This window comes from Gallus gallus, chromosome Z (assembly GCF_016699485.2).
Source record: "Gallus gallus isolate bGalGal1 chromosome Z, bGalGal1.mat.broiler.GRCg7b, whole genome shotgun sequence".
Classification (NCBI taxonomy): Eukaryota; Metazoa; Chordata; class Aves; order Galliformes; family Phasianidae; genus Gallus; species Gallus gallus.
Window position 1 is genome coordinate 54,016,474 of NC_052572.1, and position 16,209 is coordinate 54,032,682.

The following is a 16,209-nucleotide window of genomic DNA, read 5'->3' on the forward strand; positions in this document are numbered from 1 at the left end:
TTGTAAAACCAGAATTTATTAAATTCTCAGAAAATATAACTCTTCAGTGTGCGCAATTACTAGAAACAGAACATGAATGTTACACAACTATGTAAAAAGATTGTCCAGGAGACCACCTTAATTGTATCAAGTCTCAGTTAAATCCTGAGAGAGTTCGACAATTTTCCCTTTTCACAAGAAAACACTGCAGTATGCTGATTTATGCATGAATGAAGAATGAGAATATAATATAATGCTTCTTGATATTAATTAATATCATATTGCTGTTGTCATATTAGCTTGCTGGACAAACAGAAGCAGAAGTCAGGTAAAGGAACGTTGAGTCCTAAGTCCTGGAGCTCCATGCAAGCAAAGCCATAGGGTTCTGTATAAGGGTTCTGTATAAGGATGCCATTATCTGACTGCAGTTTTCAGTCTTCTGTACAGATGAGAGATCTCATCAGTGTAAGTAATCATTTAAAATTGCAACACCAATTGTTTCTTCCTGTGCCTTACTAGTTACATAACTGACTCTTTAACCATGCAGTTAGTTAGTTCCCTTTGCAAATCCAGGCAGTGAGTGTTTTGACTTAAGTACGTGAAAAAAATGATATACAGTGCTTATTACTCTCAAGGCTCCCTCTAAGAGTATTAGAGTTTCATCTCTCATTTCTCATCGACTTGTGATTAATCTCATACTTGTTTAGAATGCCATATATAATCCCTAAATCCTCTTTGCGTGAGTGCCTGTATATCAGCATAATTCAGATTTCATCTTTAAGGCAAGTTTTTAACTAGTTATAAAAGAAAGACGAGCTACCAAATACCTTTCGTCAGTCATGGGTGGCATAACTGTGCAGAAGGCTACAAAAATAATATTCAGACCACACATTAAAGGTGAAAGCCCAAATGATTATTATTTTGAGGTCTGTTGTTTTAACCACAATACATTTCATTTACAGTAGAATCATAAGGAGCAATCAATAGAATTGTGCCTACTGCAGCAATAAGAAGTAAGCTGTTGGATATTAAAAATGTGATTTTTAATTTTAATGTGACTTGCTCTCAAAAGACAGTTCACTAGCTATATTTTATCATAGTGTAAGAACTGCATGTTCAGCTTAAATGTAACAGAAACTAATCCAAATCAGTAAGAAATTGCATTTACAGGATCAACATTTGTGGCTTGGTTGTCAACATATACCAGTGACATTTGTAAACCAAAAACTTACCTTACTTAGTCAGCATTTGAATGTGTTTTGCTTTTGTATCTGAAGAGTTCAAGGACATCTCAGGCAATCCTTTCTACTACTGCTGGATATCATCTTTACAAAAGATAGACAGACAAATGTACTTTAATTGCGCTGCAGGAACCTCCAGCAAAATAAACAAGGCAAGGTTTGGTAAGCAGGAAATGAGATGAAAATGGATGAGTGGCAGAATGAAAGGCAGAAGGGAAGTATTATTTTGAAGAAAATGTTCATTCCTGTAACTATGGTTCACTGATTAACTCAGTGTGTTTATTTCAGAAAGATATTTTAAGCTACATAAACTATCACACCATTCCCCTCATTCCTCTCATCTTAAGCCATATAATACAAGTAGTGAGTGAGCTTCAGAAGCAGACAAGCTCACTGTAATGATTTAAAATGAACTACTTGTCCAATACAGGAAATACACTCATGTTTCATATTCTTTCCTTAGATACTTGGCAATCAATGGTCCCATTTTCTTTGCTGTCATCTCCCTTCCTTTAACAAGAGCAAGTCTTCCTCTCTCCTGTTATTCCCAGCACATGAAAATGGTATTTATTCTTCTGTCTCAGCTGTCTAAAATGGAAGAATGGAGACCAGAAAAAGGATTGCTAGAAGAGTCCTTGAAATCTTCAAATGTTTGGTCAAGGAGCTGACCAAAGCTCTCAGGAAGTTCTTCCATTATAAATGTCATAGGTATATGTTGGCAACCAGATCACAAAAGTGTAGATTCCAATGCCAAGAATGACAAAAGTTAAAACTCACTTCAAGCAGGACTTAAGTTCTAATCGTATCTATTTATCAGTATTCTGTGATCCAGACAAGAGACCGCATTAGTACTGAACATTAAAACAGGACAGTGCTGCAAAAGTTTATAATCTGAGAAATGCCTAATTCTGTCTTTGGTTACACAACTTAAGCCACACATTCAACATGACACACATGAAAACTCTAAAGAACATACCTATCACAAACAACACGTTATCTCGACAGATATGTAGAACTAACAGTGAGCTAAATTCCACCACCAGGATGATAACATGATAAAAACAAAGTATTTTTCAGGAATAACATAAATTAAAGTCAGAAACATATTCTAAAAATGGTATTCTAGAAAACCAAGGTTCTTTTGTTTCTTACCACTTCTCTTTTCAAAAGCAGAGCTGATAAACAGCAGCGGTGTGTGCACTTCATCTTCTGAAGAACCACCATGACTGCCTGTTTCAGACATCCCATGATCCCCACAAACAACCAGCAAACTAGGCAGAGAAGCCTCTCCTTCCTGCAAGCCACAGTAATAAAGCTTAATATATGAACAATACGTATGCTGGTTGCTCTGAAAGCAGTGTCTCCTATTTCATTATGTTGCCCCATGCTGTCAAGAGACAGACGCTAATGGGATGGTAGTAGAGGTAGAACCTTCCCACCAATATCCCGTTACATGCTGTTGCCACGTGACAGATGGAAGCAGAGGGACACTGACAATGACATCCAATGTGGAAGTGTAGATGAAACAAAGGTGGGTCACTGAATTCCTACCTGTGGAAAAATGTAATCCACTGACATTTACCAATGCTTGCTGAATTTCATGGAGACCAAACAGTGGATGTGAGGACACTGAGGCAGTGGGTGATGCATTTCAGCAGTGGCAACTGCAACAATGGGTCACCTCTGCTGGTGCAGATTGTTAGAAGTGTGGTATGCATGCTTTTACTCATCCCTGGTGGAAATATGCAGCTAGTGACGGTGAGTGCATGGAAAAACAGTCTTTTGCAGATGAGAATTTGCTCTATGAAACAGTGTTACTGTGGTGTTTACATCTGTTTTAGTTTCCGTGGGAATAAACAGGAGACATTACATTCCTGCTGGACCTGTGCCTGTGTGTGCGTGCGCACACACGTGTGTGTGTGTATACATATGTGTGTGTGTGTGTGTACACATGTACAGCATGTACACACACACACACACGCTCCATTACCTTTATCACTTTCAAGCACAAATATTTATTGAAATAAATTCAGACTTTAAAACTGGCTGTCAACAGGTCACCAGGAAACATCTTCAGCAAAGTACTAAGCAGCAAATGTTTATTTATTTTTAAGTTAAGGACACAAATATGTATCATTATAATGCTACCATGAAAAGATTTTGAAATAAAAATGAACATAACCCATTTACAAAGTCAGTTTTTGAGGAAAATCAGCAATACAGGAACAGTAACACAGAAAGAAGTCAGTTCGCCCCAGCTGAAGATCATCTTCAGCTTCAGCGAGACTTTAATTAGAAAAATATTAATACTAAAAATATCAATGTAAGTCTAATATGACAACCCTACTTTATAAATCTTACCATAACCAATGTGCTAAAGAAGATTTGAGCAGGGTCAAAGGAAATTAGTTAATTAGTAACATGAACCAAATTAATTCTATGCTTCCATTTTAGATTTTAAGTTACAATATTTAAAGCTTTAAACAACTGAGAGAACTGTTAGAAGAAGGTGAAATTCAAATTTCTTCTCCAATCTTTCTATTGTTTTCGGAGTAGAAATTTGACATGACTGATGTCAAATTATGTCTATTTTTGAAAGCAGAGAAACAGAAGCATAAGCAAGGCCTGTCCAGCACTTCTGAGCTGTCAATTAAAAGACAACAAATATCATCATTCCATAACAAAACAGTTTTTTGTCATCTCCAGTACCTGCTGCATTCAGAAGAAAATTGCTTTTCTTATTTCCATATCTAAAACTGCGATAAAGCTTTGCAGATTGTCAGCAAAAGCACTGCATAAAAACTGCGCCAAGGTAGTGTGATTATAACCTTCAAAAACAGGATTTTAACTTTTCCTTTAATTTTATACTATCCATTTGTACAGATACGCTACTGAAGTTTTATGAGGAGCTATTCTGAACTGCAGTTGTCTGAAAAAAAATAAAGAAGCTTAAGGCCACTTGGAATTAGCATGGTGCATTTCAACATTCAGACTATTTAGATAAGTGACAATTTCTACCTCCAACTCTAAAAACAGACTCAAATTTGATAATTTGATGTTGAGCATAAGAAAAAATTATGTCTACAGCCTCCACTTCTATTTGATACTTTTCAATATCTGAAAATTAGGCATACCTTCCTAATTATAAAAACAAGACACACAGCTACAAAAACCCATTATTGCTTCTGCTAAATTAAATTACTAAAAAGGACATCAACTACCATTTTAATTCATGAGCAATAAGAATTTTTGCTTGTATTCCACTTCTCTTCATGCAGATCAACGGGAAATTATTTCCCACAACTATTCAGTAGATGCAGTTAATAGATGTTATTTATGTCAGACAGTAAATCCTTTAAAATGCTAAATTGCATTGTTAGCTGGAGATCAGGCAGGAAAGGAAAAAGAACAGAAAAACACCTTCATCTAAGAATAAACTACTACTCATGAACAGGCAATTGCACTGAAGAATATTAATGCAATACAATTCTATAAAAAACAGACTTTCATCCAAGAACAAGATATATTACCTTTGACAGCAGAGAAATATGAATCTTCTTCAAGACGTTGTCCATTTCACGAAGCTTTGGTCCCACCAGTGGGCTGTTTGGCCCAGTCATATGTCCAATATGGTCCAATCCTAGGTAATGTAATATTAGGAGATCCCAGTCCTCTCTCTTCAACACTCTATCCAAATGTCTAGTAACATTATCATCAACCTCGGAAACAGAAGGAAAACAAACAATAATTTCTCTTTTGTAAAAAAGCATAGAATATTTCCCTTCTGTAAAAGCATAAAAAGTTTACTTTGTATTGCTCATGAAAGCTCTCTAGAAGATAATGAGAATTAATCATTCACAAAGTTAAAAGAAAAGAAGTAATCAGATTGATCACTTCAGTGCTAGGTAGAGTCAAAGACTATCTTAAAAAAAAAAAAAAAAGATTGTTCACCCCGTTTCAATCCCTCTTGTTTGTTAAAGATCAGATTACATAAAGCAGAGAAAACAGAACTGACAAGCTTTCACACATACTTCTAAAAACTCTTTCAAAACACTTTTAATCACTTTCATCTTCCACGCTTCTGCTTTATCGCTTCTGAGAAGTAGGTATAGGGAACAGCCGTTCTTTGGAGCTTGGAAGTACAGAAGAGAAAAGCATTGCTGACAAAAAACTGTCTGCGTAGCGAGAATGAAAGATTTTAAAAATGCTGTTTGGAGTCTATCCCAAGTTCTCCTGCCTAAGTTGATAATTCATTTTAGTTGCATGCACGTCCCCTGGATATTAAAAACACTTAAACATTACACATGCAACATCAGATCTAGCAGCACGTTCACTTCATTTCACTCTGCAAGTCTTGAACCTTCCCCAAGGCTTATTAGGACAACCAATCAAAAGTATCTTTCATTCACAATAAGCCTATCTATCTTCCTTGACCATGACAAAGTACATATGCCAGTAGCACTGGGTTAATGGCACAAGATTTTACAAATCAAAGTTTCAAAACATGAATTAGAACTGCTAGCCCACTTACTCTTTCAGTATTCTCAGAAAAAGAATTTTCACAATTTGTTTTGTTTACTGTTTATGTTCCCTCTTTTCCAAAACATTGAAACATTGCTCATCTTAAACCTAAAAATGCAATACTATAGAAAACACACCTCAAGGAGAAGAAGATAATCTATTAGTAGGCCTTTTAAATATGGCCTATACTAACACAAATGTGCTAGGAAACCAGAACCACGGATAGTGACATTTTTAAACACTCTGTAGGTAACACATCACCCATTACTATATGACCAAAATACTTCCAACACCCTGTGCACAAAGAACCGAAGTCTTTAGCTCAAGACTGTCAATACTGAAAAGACAAAATTCAATTTCTATTTCTTTGCCAGGTAAATGTTGCAAAACAACGATAGTCTCATTCTTTCACTTTCTGAAGTTATCGCTATGTGTTTGTACACACATTATTTATCTTGAGATTATAAAAAGCTTCTCACCTCTGTAAAATCTGACACGAAAAAGGACGTGGTTCCATCATATTCCACAAAATGCTTTGGAAACAATTTTACCCAAGTATCATCACCGTAAAAGATTATTCTTTTCCCAGCTGCTTTTGCTTGCCATATCAGATTGTCACTCATCAGAGCTGGAGAGTTGAGGTTCACGACAACATCAATGAAACCAGGAATGCTACCCGTCATCAAAGCCTGCATAAAACAAGAAAAGAGATGTATTAACAGAAACTAAAAAGTTTACAGTATCCAAAATAAAATATTAGTGTTAGAAGAAATAACAAAGCAGAGAGGAAAGTGATTACTATATGTAATCATTGAAAGTATAAAGCAAAAGAACATATAAACTGCCATGCCACATCATACCAACTGTCACAATATGCTGCCAGCAGGTGTCAGGAATACTACCTGCTTAAAGGAAAATTAAAAATTACATTTTCTAATTAGTGGGCAGCCAAACCACTCTGTATCCCAGTTGAAATTTCCTTCATTTATTGGCTCAGTAAATGACCAATAAAATTGTGTAGATGGCTTAAGTAAATTAACTTAACATAATCCTAACAATGGTAGAATGCTCAAAACAGAAATAAGAAACTTCTGGAAAAAAATGAAGTCCACCTATGAAAAGCTACCAGACTGTCTTCTCCTCAGTCTCTTTCTGGCCTTCTAGCCGACTTACCAAACTTCTGCCTCTCAGCTTCTTCCAGGAACAAAATGCTACTCAGATCCATTACTGACAAGCCCAGATGACTAAATATTTTGATGACAGACAAAACTCAAATTTTAATTATGTTGAGCGTGGAACAACATGAATTTACATACAACTAGACTTCCTATCAGAAGTTCCTACCAGAACAGAGCAAGAAACACCAACAAAAATGCTCTTGGAAAGAAGACAACAGGAAAATTTGCTAGCTGTGCAGCTGCCTTCCCAAGATTACAAATGAAAAGACTGTGTCCAACATCTAAGCTGGTACCAGGGCCCAAACTGTCCTCAACTGGTTCTCACAGAGCTTTCTACCACTGAGCTATAAAATAAATGAACAAGGCAAAGTATCATAAGTGAAAGCTACCACCACCCACTCATCCTCTCTACCTTCCTTTGAAGCCCAATCTTTTCTGCAGGAATCACACTTGGGTGAAGGCAAATCACAATCATACCACACGCATCACTGCAACAAAATAAATTCCAGCTACAGATTAACAGTAATACCACAAACCCACTCTTTACACCAACTCTCAACAAATGAAACAAACCAGCCTTTCCAGTTTTCTTGAATGAGGCAACCCTAAAGGGAAACTTACCTTAATTCGAGGCATAGTCACGGTGGGTGGCTTTGCTTCAGCAATGAAACTGTAGGAAGTCCCTTTTTCAATAACTTGTGTAGTGTAAGGCATGAACTGTTTACCTTTGGATCCAAAGACAAAATCATCTCTCAAAGCATCTATCAGAACGATGACAACTTTTCTGAAAAGTGGTGGTGGAATTTTGGTCCAGTTGGAAGCTATTCCTAAAGCACAACAAGAATGCATTTTAAGTCATCAAATTTTAACATTTGCTAGACATAAGTTAAAGGACAGCTGCACCACAGAAATGTGTGCCTCCCAGTTCTTTATTAACATTACATTCAGAAGCAAGAAGCTGCGAAGAACGGCAAACATCAGATCTAATCTGAGGAAGTTGAGTTTTTAGGCCATCCAGCACAAGAATGACACAAAAAGAAAAAAAATCCAATTCAGTAGTAAGGAAGAAAAACAAAAAAGATAAAAGAATGAATGCAGTGTACTATGTGAAATGGTAAGAACCGAGGAAAAACTGCATAACAGAAAGTTCAAAGGGATAAAAAGGGACAGTTTCTACCTTCTCTGGTTAAGTTAGCCAGACTGCACTATGTATATCAAACTGACAATTACTGTAAGAAAAAAAATACAGCATTGACCTGTGCTACTATACAGTCCTGTATAACAGAATATAATCCAAGCAGTGCCCCTCAACCAAATCTCATCATCAGAGTGCAGGAGTAAGAAAGAAATAAACAGAACTTTATTGACATTGGAAGTGAAAAGATTTGTATACACTTGCATCCTTCTGAGTTGAAGGCTGTATGCTAGGATAGTTAGGTGACAGCAGCTGCAGGGCCAAAATCCAATTCTAGAATACCCTGGGAAAAAAAACAAAACAAAACAAAAAAACCTACAGCTTGTGCTCATAGAGCACAGCATAGCATCTTATTCTCCTACTCACTGTGCTCACTGGCCACAGCACAGCCACGCTTCCAGCAGTGGGCCACAGCATGCCTTCAAGCCCACCTCCTTCCTTCACACGGGCTTACTGGTGTTGGCAGCAGCTCTTCTTTTGCTTAGTCACATAGCAACATGTTGTTTTTACAGCAGAATACTGGGGCCAAACCTCTACAGGCCTCATATCTCCGCCAGGGGACAGAACAGAAGTACAGGGACAAAAGCAGAGTGCATCCCATTCATAGACCTCCTCCTAGACAACACTGTGGTGGATCAGTACATGCATTATATAAAGTTACAGCTTTCGTGTTCTTTTAGAATAAAACATGTTTCTGATTAAGTGGTCGATAAGCTGGGGAGGTCACGGATAATTCTGTGTCTAAAAAGAACCTAAAAATAAGCTCAGAAACTGTAATTTAGGTACATGTGTAAGCATCAATAAATAGACATTCACAAACTTGCTAGTGGTAGCAATTTTTCCAGGTAAGGAAATGTAGATGGGCACAGCAGAGGAGAGAGAGAAACCTCAACAACAAAAATAGCAACTCCGAGTAACTTTGACAAAAAATAAAATGTTGTTTCTGAAGTGACTTGAATTACTAAATTGGCAGGCTTGCTCTGGCATTCATGCATTTCATTTAGATGAAAAACAAGAAGGCAGAACTGGATGCACTGTGCTTTTAAGTAAGGTTCTCTCATAATTGACTCCCACCCACTTACCTAGGGAAGGAGAACTTGCTGGATACCAGTGTGCAGTTCTTAGGATGTGGCACGCTTATTTATGTCTGCTAAAGTTCTTTACAAAAGTTACTTTACATGAGACGGAATTTTTTCTGTTTGTGGTAAATAAGCTTTACCACAAACTTTTTAAAAAGAGGTTAAGATCAGAGGCAGTCAGATTTCAAGGAATAAGGGGCTAGCAAAGACCAGAGTCGAGCTCCTGAACTTCAGGAGAACAAACTTCAGACTGTTTAAGGAATTACCAGATGGGATCTGCTGAGAAACTCTCCTTAGGGACACAGGAATGAACAGAGCTGGCAGCTCCTTGAGGACACCTTTCTGAAAGCAAAAGAGCTAACCATCTCTCAGCAGAGGAAATAAGGCAGAGGAAGCAGGAAACTGGCATGGCTCAGCAAGGACTGCTGGCCAAACTGAAGATGAAAAAGGAAAAGCACAGGCAGTGGAAGCAGGAATGGGTGGCCTGGGAAGATCATAGGAGTGCCATCCACACATGCAGAGACGAGATCAGGAGGTCAAGGTGCAACTAGAAATGAACTTGGTGAAGGATGTGAAAAATAACAAAGGGATTCTATAAGTACATTGGTCAGAAGAGACAGACTCCCTCCTCCTCCTCCCCCCCCCCCCCCCCCCCCCCCCCCGATAAATGAGAAGGGAGAAATTTCAACGAGGCATGGAAAAGGCTAAGGTACTCAACTAGCTCTTAACCTCAATCTTCACTGGCAGACAGGCTTTCCATGTCTCTCATGTGCCTGAACCTCTAAGAGATAGGGGGGGGAGCAAAATCCCTCCCACTGTAAGAAAAGAGCAAGTCTGAGACCACCTGATGAGCTTGAATGTGAACAAGCCTATGGGGACTGATGACATACATCTCAGAGTACTCAAAGAAGTGCTTGGTGAAGTTGCCAAGCCACTCACCATCAGAATAGAAAAATCATGACTGTCAGGTGAAGCCCTCAGTGACTGGAAAAAGAGAAACATCACTCCCATTTTTAAGAAAGGGAGAAAGGAAGACCTGGGAAAATACAGGCTGGTGAGCTTCACCTCTGTGCCTGGGAAGATCATGGAGTAGGTCCTCCTGGGAGAGATGTTAAGGCACATGTCAGACCAGGAGGTTATGAGAGACACCCAGCACCATTTCAACAAGGGCAGATCATGCCTGACCAACCTAGTGGCCTTCTACAGTGGAGTGACAGCACCAGTGGATAATAGAAAAGCAACTGATATCATTTACCTGGACCTGTGCAAAGCCTTTGACATGCTTCTACATCACATTGCTAGCTATGAATATGTAAAGCTATGGATTTGAAGGGCGGACTATTCAGTGGATAAGGAATTAGCTGGATGGTTGCAGCCAGAAAGTTTTGGTCAATAGCTCTATGTCCAGGTATAGGTTGGTCATAAGAGGTGTTGTCTTCCAGGGGTCTGTCACTCTTCAACATCTTTTACCAATGACATTGATGGAATTGTTGGAACAGATACAGGTGAGGCCATGAGGTTGACCAGAGGCCAAAGCATCTCTCTTATAAAGAAAGGTTGAGGGAGTTGAGATTGTTTAGCATGGAGAAGGTTGTGCGGAGACCTCATTGTGGCCTTCCAGTACATAAAGGGAGCTTATAAACAGGAGGGGGGGTGGGCTTTTTACATGGTCTGATAGGGATAGGATAAGAGGGAGTGGCTTTAAACTAAAAGAGGGGAGATTTAGGTTACACATTAGGAGGAAATTCTTTACTCAGAGGGCGGTGAAGCACTGGCACAGCTGCCTATAGGAGCTGCCAGTGCTCTATCCCTGGAGGCATTCAAGGCTAGGTTGGGTGGGATCTCGGGCAGCTTGGTCTGGTGGGGGGCAGCCCTGCTTGTGGCAAGGGGATTAGAACTAAAGGATCTTTAAGATCCTTTCCAACCTAGGCCATTCTGTGATTCTGTGATTGTCTAACACAGGTTAGGAAGCAATGCAATGGCTTTAAGTGCTTATCAGTGAGACCAAGAGATCGCTCTGCACTCAAGCTCTAACACAAGAACTCCAAAGAGGAAATAACCATTCCCATCACTGTATTTTTGCCTAGGATTGCCAACACATCTAAATTTAATCTAGGAGTTTGTAGACATCTCTGGTACACATTTATACTCCCCAGGTCAAACCAGTCTTTTCAAAGGCCAATTGTCTGGTCCCTCTTCCCCTCCAGCATCTACCGCTAATGTTCACATGGGAATACAAAGTTTCATTCATACTTAAACCTGATACTGAGATCTCTATAGCACAACCTATCAGACATCCCTTACAGCTTGGTAATCTCCAGCTAAACACTGCAGTTTAACTGCAGTTAAGCAGCCTCAGCTTAAGTCTGTAAGATTAGAGCTTTATAGTGTTCCTGCTTCACTGATGCGGTGATGCCACATTCTGAATTAGGCAACCACCTCTTCTACCCACCATCCCAAGGTGTTGTTTTTGTATAATTCAGAAGCAGCAATCAGAGGCAACAAGCAGTGGGCCCCATTAGGGCTGCCACAACCCTGCTTGCACAGACGTACAGCCAGCAGACAGATGTCCTACCAGCTGCGTCGCCTGGCCAAAACACAGCTCAGTGCAGCTGTCACCTGAAGGTCAGGGGTTCACCTTCACCATCCATCATCCACAGCCGATTAAGGCTTCTTGCAAGCGGATTCTGCAGACAACGACCAACACTACACAGAGAACTACTTCTGCTCTAAGCTACTTCGGAAGCAGGCTCCGAAACACGACAGCACCACAGAACGGCACTGTAAAGCACTGTAAGGCCCTCGCACACCGGAGAGCACCCGTGAAACCGCGGACCAACCCAGCCTCCTACCTGGGCCGGGCGGGGCCGGCTCGGCGGGAGGCTGTGCGCGGGCCTCCCCGCGCGGCAGGGACCGGACGGGCAGCGGGAAGAAGCCGCGGAGGAACAGCGCGACCCCCAGCGCCTCGGCCAACAGGCAGCCGGCGGCCAGAGCGCCCGAGCGCAGCCGCAGCCGCATCCTCCCAACTCTCCGGCCTGCGCCTGGCCCGCTCCCGGCGTCCTCCGCCCCGCCCCTCCCCGCCTCCGGCCAATCAGCAGCTACGGCACCTGCCCGTCCGGCCCTCCTATTGGCCAGCGGCCAGCAGCGTTCCAGCCCCGAGCCGGAAGTGGAGCCCCGCATGGGAGTGGGTGGAGTGTCCCAGCAGCCCCCGCGCCGCCGGCCCGGGAGGCGGTGCCGTGCTATGTGTGGTGCTGGCCGTGACAGGGCTGGTCTGAAAGCTGTGGTTTCGAGCATCACAGGGAGTTTTTGCAATAAGTTGCTCCAAAAGGCATCAGGCAGATCAGGAACGAAACTTTGAAGTCAGTTTGAAGGTGTTGGGCGAGTGGGATTTTCTTTTGTCTCCTTAATACCATCGTGTAGGATCCTCTTCTCCAAAACCTATTGGGAAGGAAGCACATGGTGGCAGTTGAAGGAAGATAAACGAGGAGGAAAAAAGGCGTTAAAAGTTGATTTTCTGTGAGAGGGAGTGAAGCTGTTCTGCAAAGAAGAGCCAGCGGTATTCTCACCATGCTCCTTGGTTCAGAGAGACTGCCACAAAGGTCAACACTTACCAAAATATTACTGCTGCTCACCTCTGCCTGTGGAGTTTCTGTACACTCCACGCTTTTGTTAGAAAGATACTGAAAGTCTACAGAGGACCTACGAGACTTTAAATGAGTAGGAAGGGGCAAAACGAAACGTAGGGGTTTTACTCCAGGCTGGTGTGCGTATGCTTCAAGTTCCGTAGCGTCTATAGATCTCACTTCCAAAGTCACGTCATTTGCATGCCTAAAAAAGGTGTATTTTTTTTTTACCTTCGATGAGCGTTTTCTGCTTCCTTCTAAATCTTGAACCACTGAGTGAGACTGTTCAAGCAGAAAATTAGAAAAGTTAATTCCTGTAGCAAATAGAAGGCACGTCAATGTAGGCTGTGTTTTAACACAGAGCAGCAGCTAAGAAATGCCGTTATTTTTATTTCCTTAGCAATATTACAGCGCTTTCCCTTTTAGGAGGAAGGTGGGAATTCCACAAACACTGAATGTTTCCATGGTTCACACCTTCTGATCCTTACATAAGATTAACCATTTCTGTGTTCATTCAGAGGAGTTTCTCCACAGATAAGGATGCTCTAACTGGTGTGTTGCACTCACCAGCACCTACCTGTAAGCGTGTTGAAATCTCACCACTTTTCTCCCTAGAACCTTTTGGTCTGCTCTTACAGCAGCGTCTTTTTAAATTCATTATTGTTGTGTTTTACTGCAGTCACAGAATATCTAGAAAGAAATCTGAGTGCAGCGCGGGACTTTAGGTCTGACTGAGTAATTGTCTGTGAGTTTATGAGTCTATTGTAGCTTAACGTACTCACATTCACTGCTGTGCATTTCTGGTTTGTCTGTTACAAATCTTTAGGCATCACCTCTTTTCCCATGCATAACCTGTTTATATCCTGTGTCACTTGGTCACGTCATGAAAGCACAGATGAAATGTTTGGGTGCTCCCCAACTTGTAAGCACAAGAGCAGCATTGTGTTCTTCAATTTTTGCCTAAGTGTCCTGAATAATTGAAACAGACATTGGAAGTATGTCTGCTTCCTTATTTCTTTTGCTGCTAGTTCTTTCCCTTCCTGTGTATCGCATTTTGCAAAAGGAAAATAAATAAATAAAGCCCAATTCTTTCCTTTATTCTAGTTTCAAAACACAGCCCCAGTTTACTCAGTTTCTTCTTTCCCCTTGTCTAACTTAGCATTATTCTGAATTATTCCCAGGCATTACTAATCTCAGATCTCTTTACCTGCTGCCGTGTTAACGACTTCTGGAGTTCTGCAGTTTATCAGCTCTTTGAACTGCCTCAGGAGTTCTCCCACTCTTGTCTTAATTTAACTGGATCCCATGGGTGTATGTATGTGTCTGTGCTTATATGTGTGTCTGTGTAAAACCTGTATATATTTACCAAACTTGACAAGGTCAGATGTGTCAGCTTCTCATGTCAGTGATTTAAACAAACACTCCTTTTTTACTAATCAGTGATGATTCTTAAACTTGTCCCTAATATATTCAGTACTGTATTGGGAACAAACAGGAGGAGCAGAAACGGGGTCAGCATAAGTAAAATCCACCTTTTTAACATACAGAATGTGTGCTGTGTATCAGTTAAGTGAAGCTCTATAAAGACCCAGGATTTTTGAAGATAAGTTGATGCTCTGAGAGTGCTGTCATGTACTTAGAAATCCAAAAGGACACGCAGTAATTTTTTCTTCTACTTTACTTCTCTATTCGTCAGCACCTGGCAATTTGAATGTATGTCAGGTCTCTGCTGGTTTAAGCCGTGGCAAAACATCAGAAAAAGTTATCAAAGACTGTCCACTGAAGTGTGAATCTTCCTCCTCCATGCTGGTGCTCTGCAAAGTCTCCAGAGGTATGCAGATGCTGAGGTGAAAGACAATGCAGAAGCAATGTCATTTTAAACCTTGTTTCTTGGATCAGACAGAATGGAAAATTTCTGCACACACAAGAGAGTTGGACAGCAAGTAATTATTCAAAAATAATTCAGTTGCTTTAATTGTATTGAGTAACTGATTGTCCATCTTTACACATACACATAAAAAACTCAAACAAAGATAACTCCTGAACACCCCTGAGGTGGTAAGCTATAGGAAGTCAAAGCCTGTTTTATTTCTGCAGGCTGCAGACTTACTCTGTAAGTCTTTAATGAAGTTATCTGCTTTCAAAGGGGAAGCAAAGCTGCAGAGGAAGGACTAATTGAAGAAAGAACTTGCTCATTAGTTACCCCCATAGCCCTGCACTCAAAGCTTACACTGCTTAGTAGCAGTGTTTCGATCCCTCTTTGTCTACACAGTGTCGTACTGATGAGTAGCAGTCCTCCCTGCTTAAGAAAGCCCCAGCATTAGAATTGCATTTGTGCTCCCATCGAGGCAGTTCCTCTGAGAGATACAAGCACAAGGTGGGATCACTCTGCCTGATTCCCACATGTTCTGCTGGTTAGAACTGATCTCAGGGTGCTCTGAGTCAGTTTTAGTTTTCCATTGCATGTAAATGGACTTCATATAAAACAGAAATGCAAAGGAACAAGCCCCCGAGGAAAATTTCCAAGGCTACTTAGGTGGCTGCACTGATTCTGGTGGTGTAAGTGCCTGAATCCCCCCAAACCCAAACATTAGCAGACTCCCCTGACTACAGAGTAATACCAGACACCTCACCTTTAGGACAGGGTCTGGCAGAAGGATCCAAATCAGAGTAGGGTTGAAGGCACAATTTCACTTTTCGTGTGAAGACTGACTAACAACCTTCCCTCCACTAATTTTGTCCCCTTATTTTACTGCTTCTTTCTTAAGTCTCAATCCTTTCATTCTCCGCTTCCTGTAGTAAAAGCTTATGCTCCCACCAAAAATCCCTCTGAGGTATAAGCCAATGCCTTAGTAGGTGCAAGAGACCCCACTAGGCCGTGAGAGTAACAGGACATGATATGAACAACACAGGCAAAGCAGAAACAGCAACACTGATTGCTTATCAGTCCCGGGGAACCCTGCACCTCTGTCCTCAGGGAAGAGATTGTCTCTGCTCAGCTCAGTTAGACACACTCCAGACTGTAGTGTATTTATCTCCATCATGCAGGTGTTGATTTCAACTCCCTCCAACACTCATTGTTTGCCTGATATGCCTAGGATTAGGTGTAATTTTCAGTCATTTAGTTCTTGTCCTCCTGTGAGAATCCTTCACAGTCAGAAGTCCTCTTTACTTTGGTACCTGTGACCAAAACTGATAAGCAATTACAAAGCTAAAGCATTAGATATAATCAAATTCTTCCATGAAATAGGAATTTACAGAAATAACATTCCTAGGTAAAAAATATTAAATAAATAAATAACGAGTAAAAATAGCTAAGTCTTTTTTTTTCCTCTTTAGTCCTTTTGCCCCATGTAATTCCCTTCTCTGAGCCCAACTCTTCATTTAAAAAGG

General features: G+C 40.7%; 1 protein-coding gene across 6 annotated transcripts in view; it reads right to left on the minus strand.

The window, feature by feature from the left end:
* PIGG (phosphatidylinositol glycan anchor biosynthesis class G) overlaps positions 1-12,250 on the minus strand; it is a 115,908-nt gene extending 103,658 nt beyond the window's left edge. For 5 of the 6 annotated variants that reach the window (XR_003072231.3, XM_004949327.5, XM_424872.8 and 2 more), the window contains exons 1-5: positions 12,046-12,250; positions 7,541-7,746; positions 6,221-6,430; positions 4,751-4,939; positions 2,373-2,514 (exon numbers count right to left, since the gene is read on the minus strand). Coding sequence is in view for 4 of the 6 variants with exons in the window: in XM_004949327.5 (XP_004949384.1) it covers positions 2,373-2,514; positions 4,751-4,939; positions 6,221-6,430; positions 7,541-7,746; positions 12,046-12,211 (913 nt within the window). In the remaining 2 variants the exon portion in view is untranslated. Of the gene's footprint in view, positions 1-1,211; positions 1,305-2,372; positions 2,515-4,750; positions 4,940-6,220; positions 6,431-7,540; positions 7,747-12,045 lie in introns of those variants that run through there. The other variant, XM_025144839.2, reaches the window with a different exon arrangement.
* Positions 12,251-16,209: the final 3,959 nt, after the last annotated feature.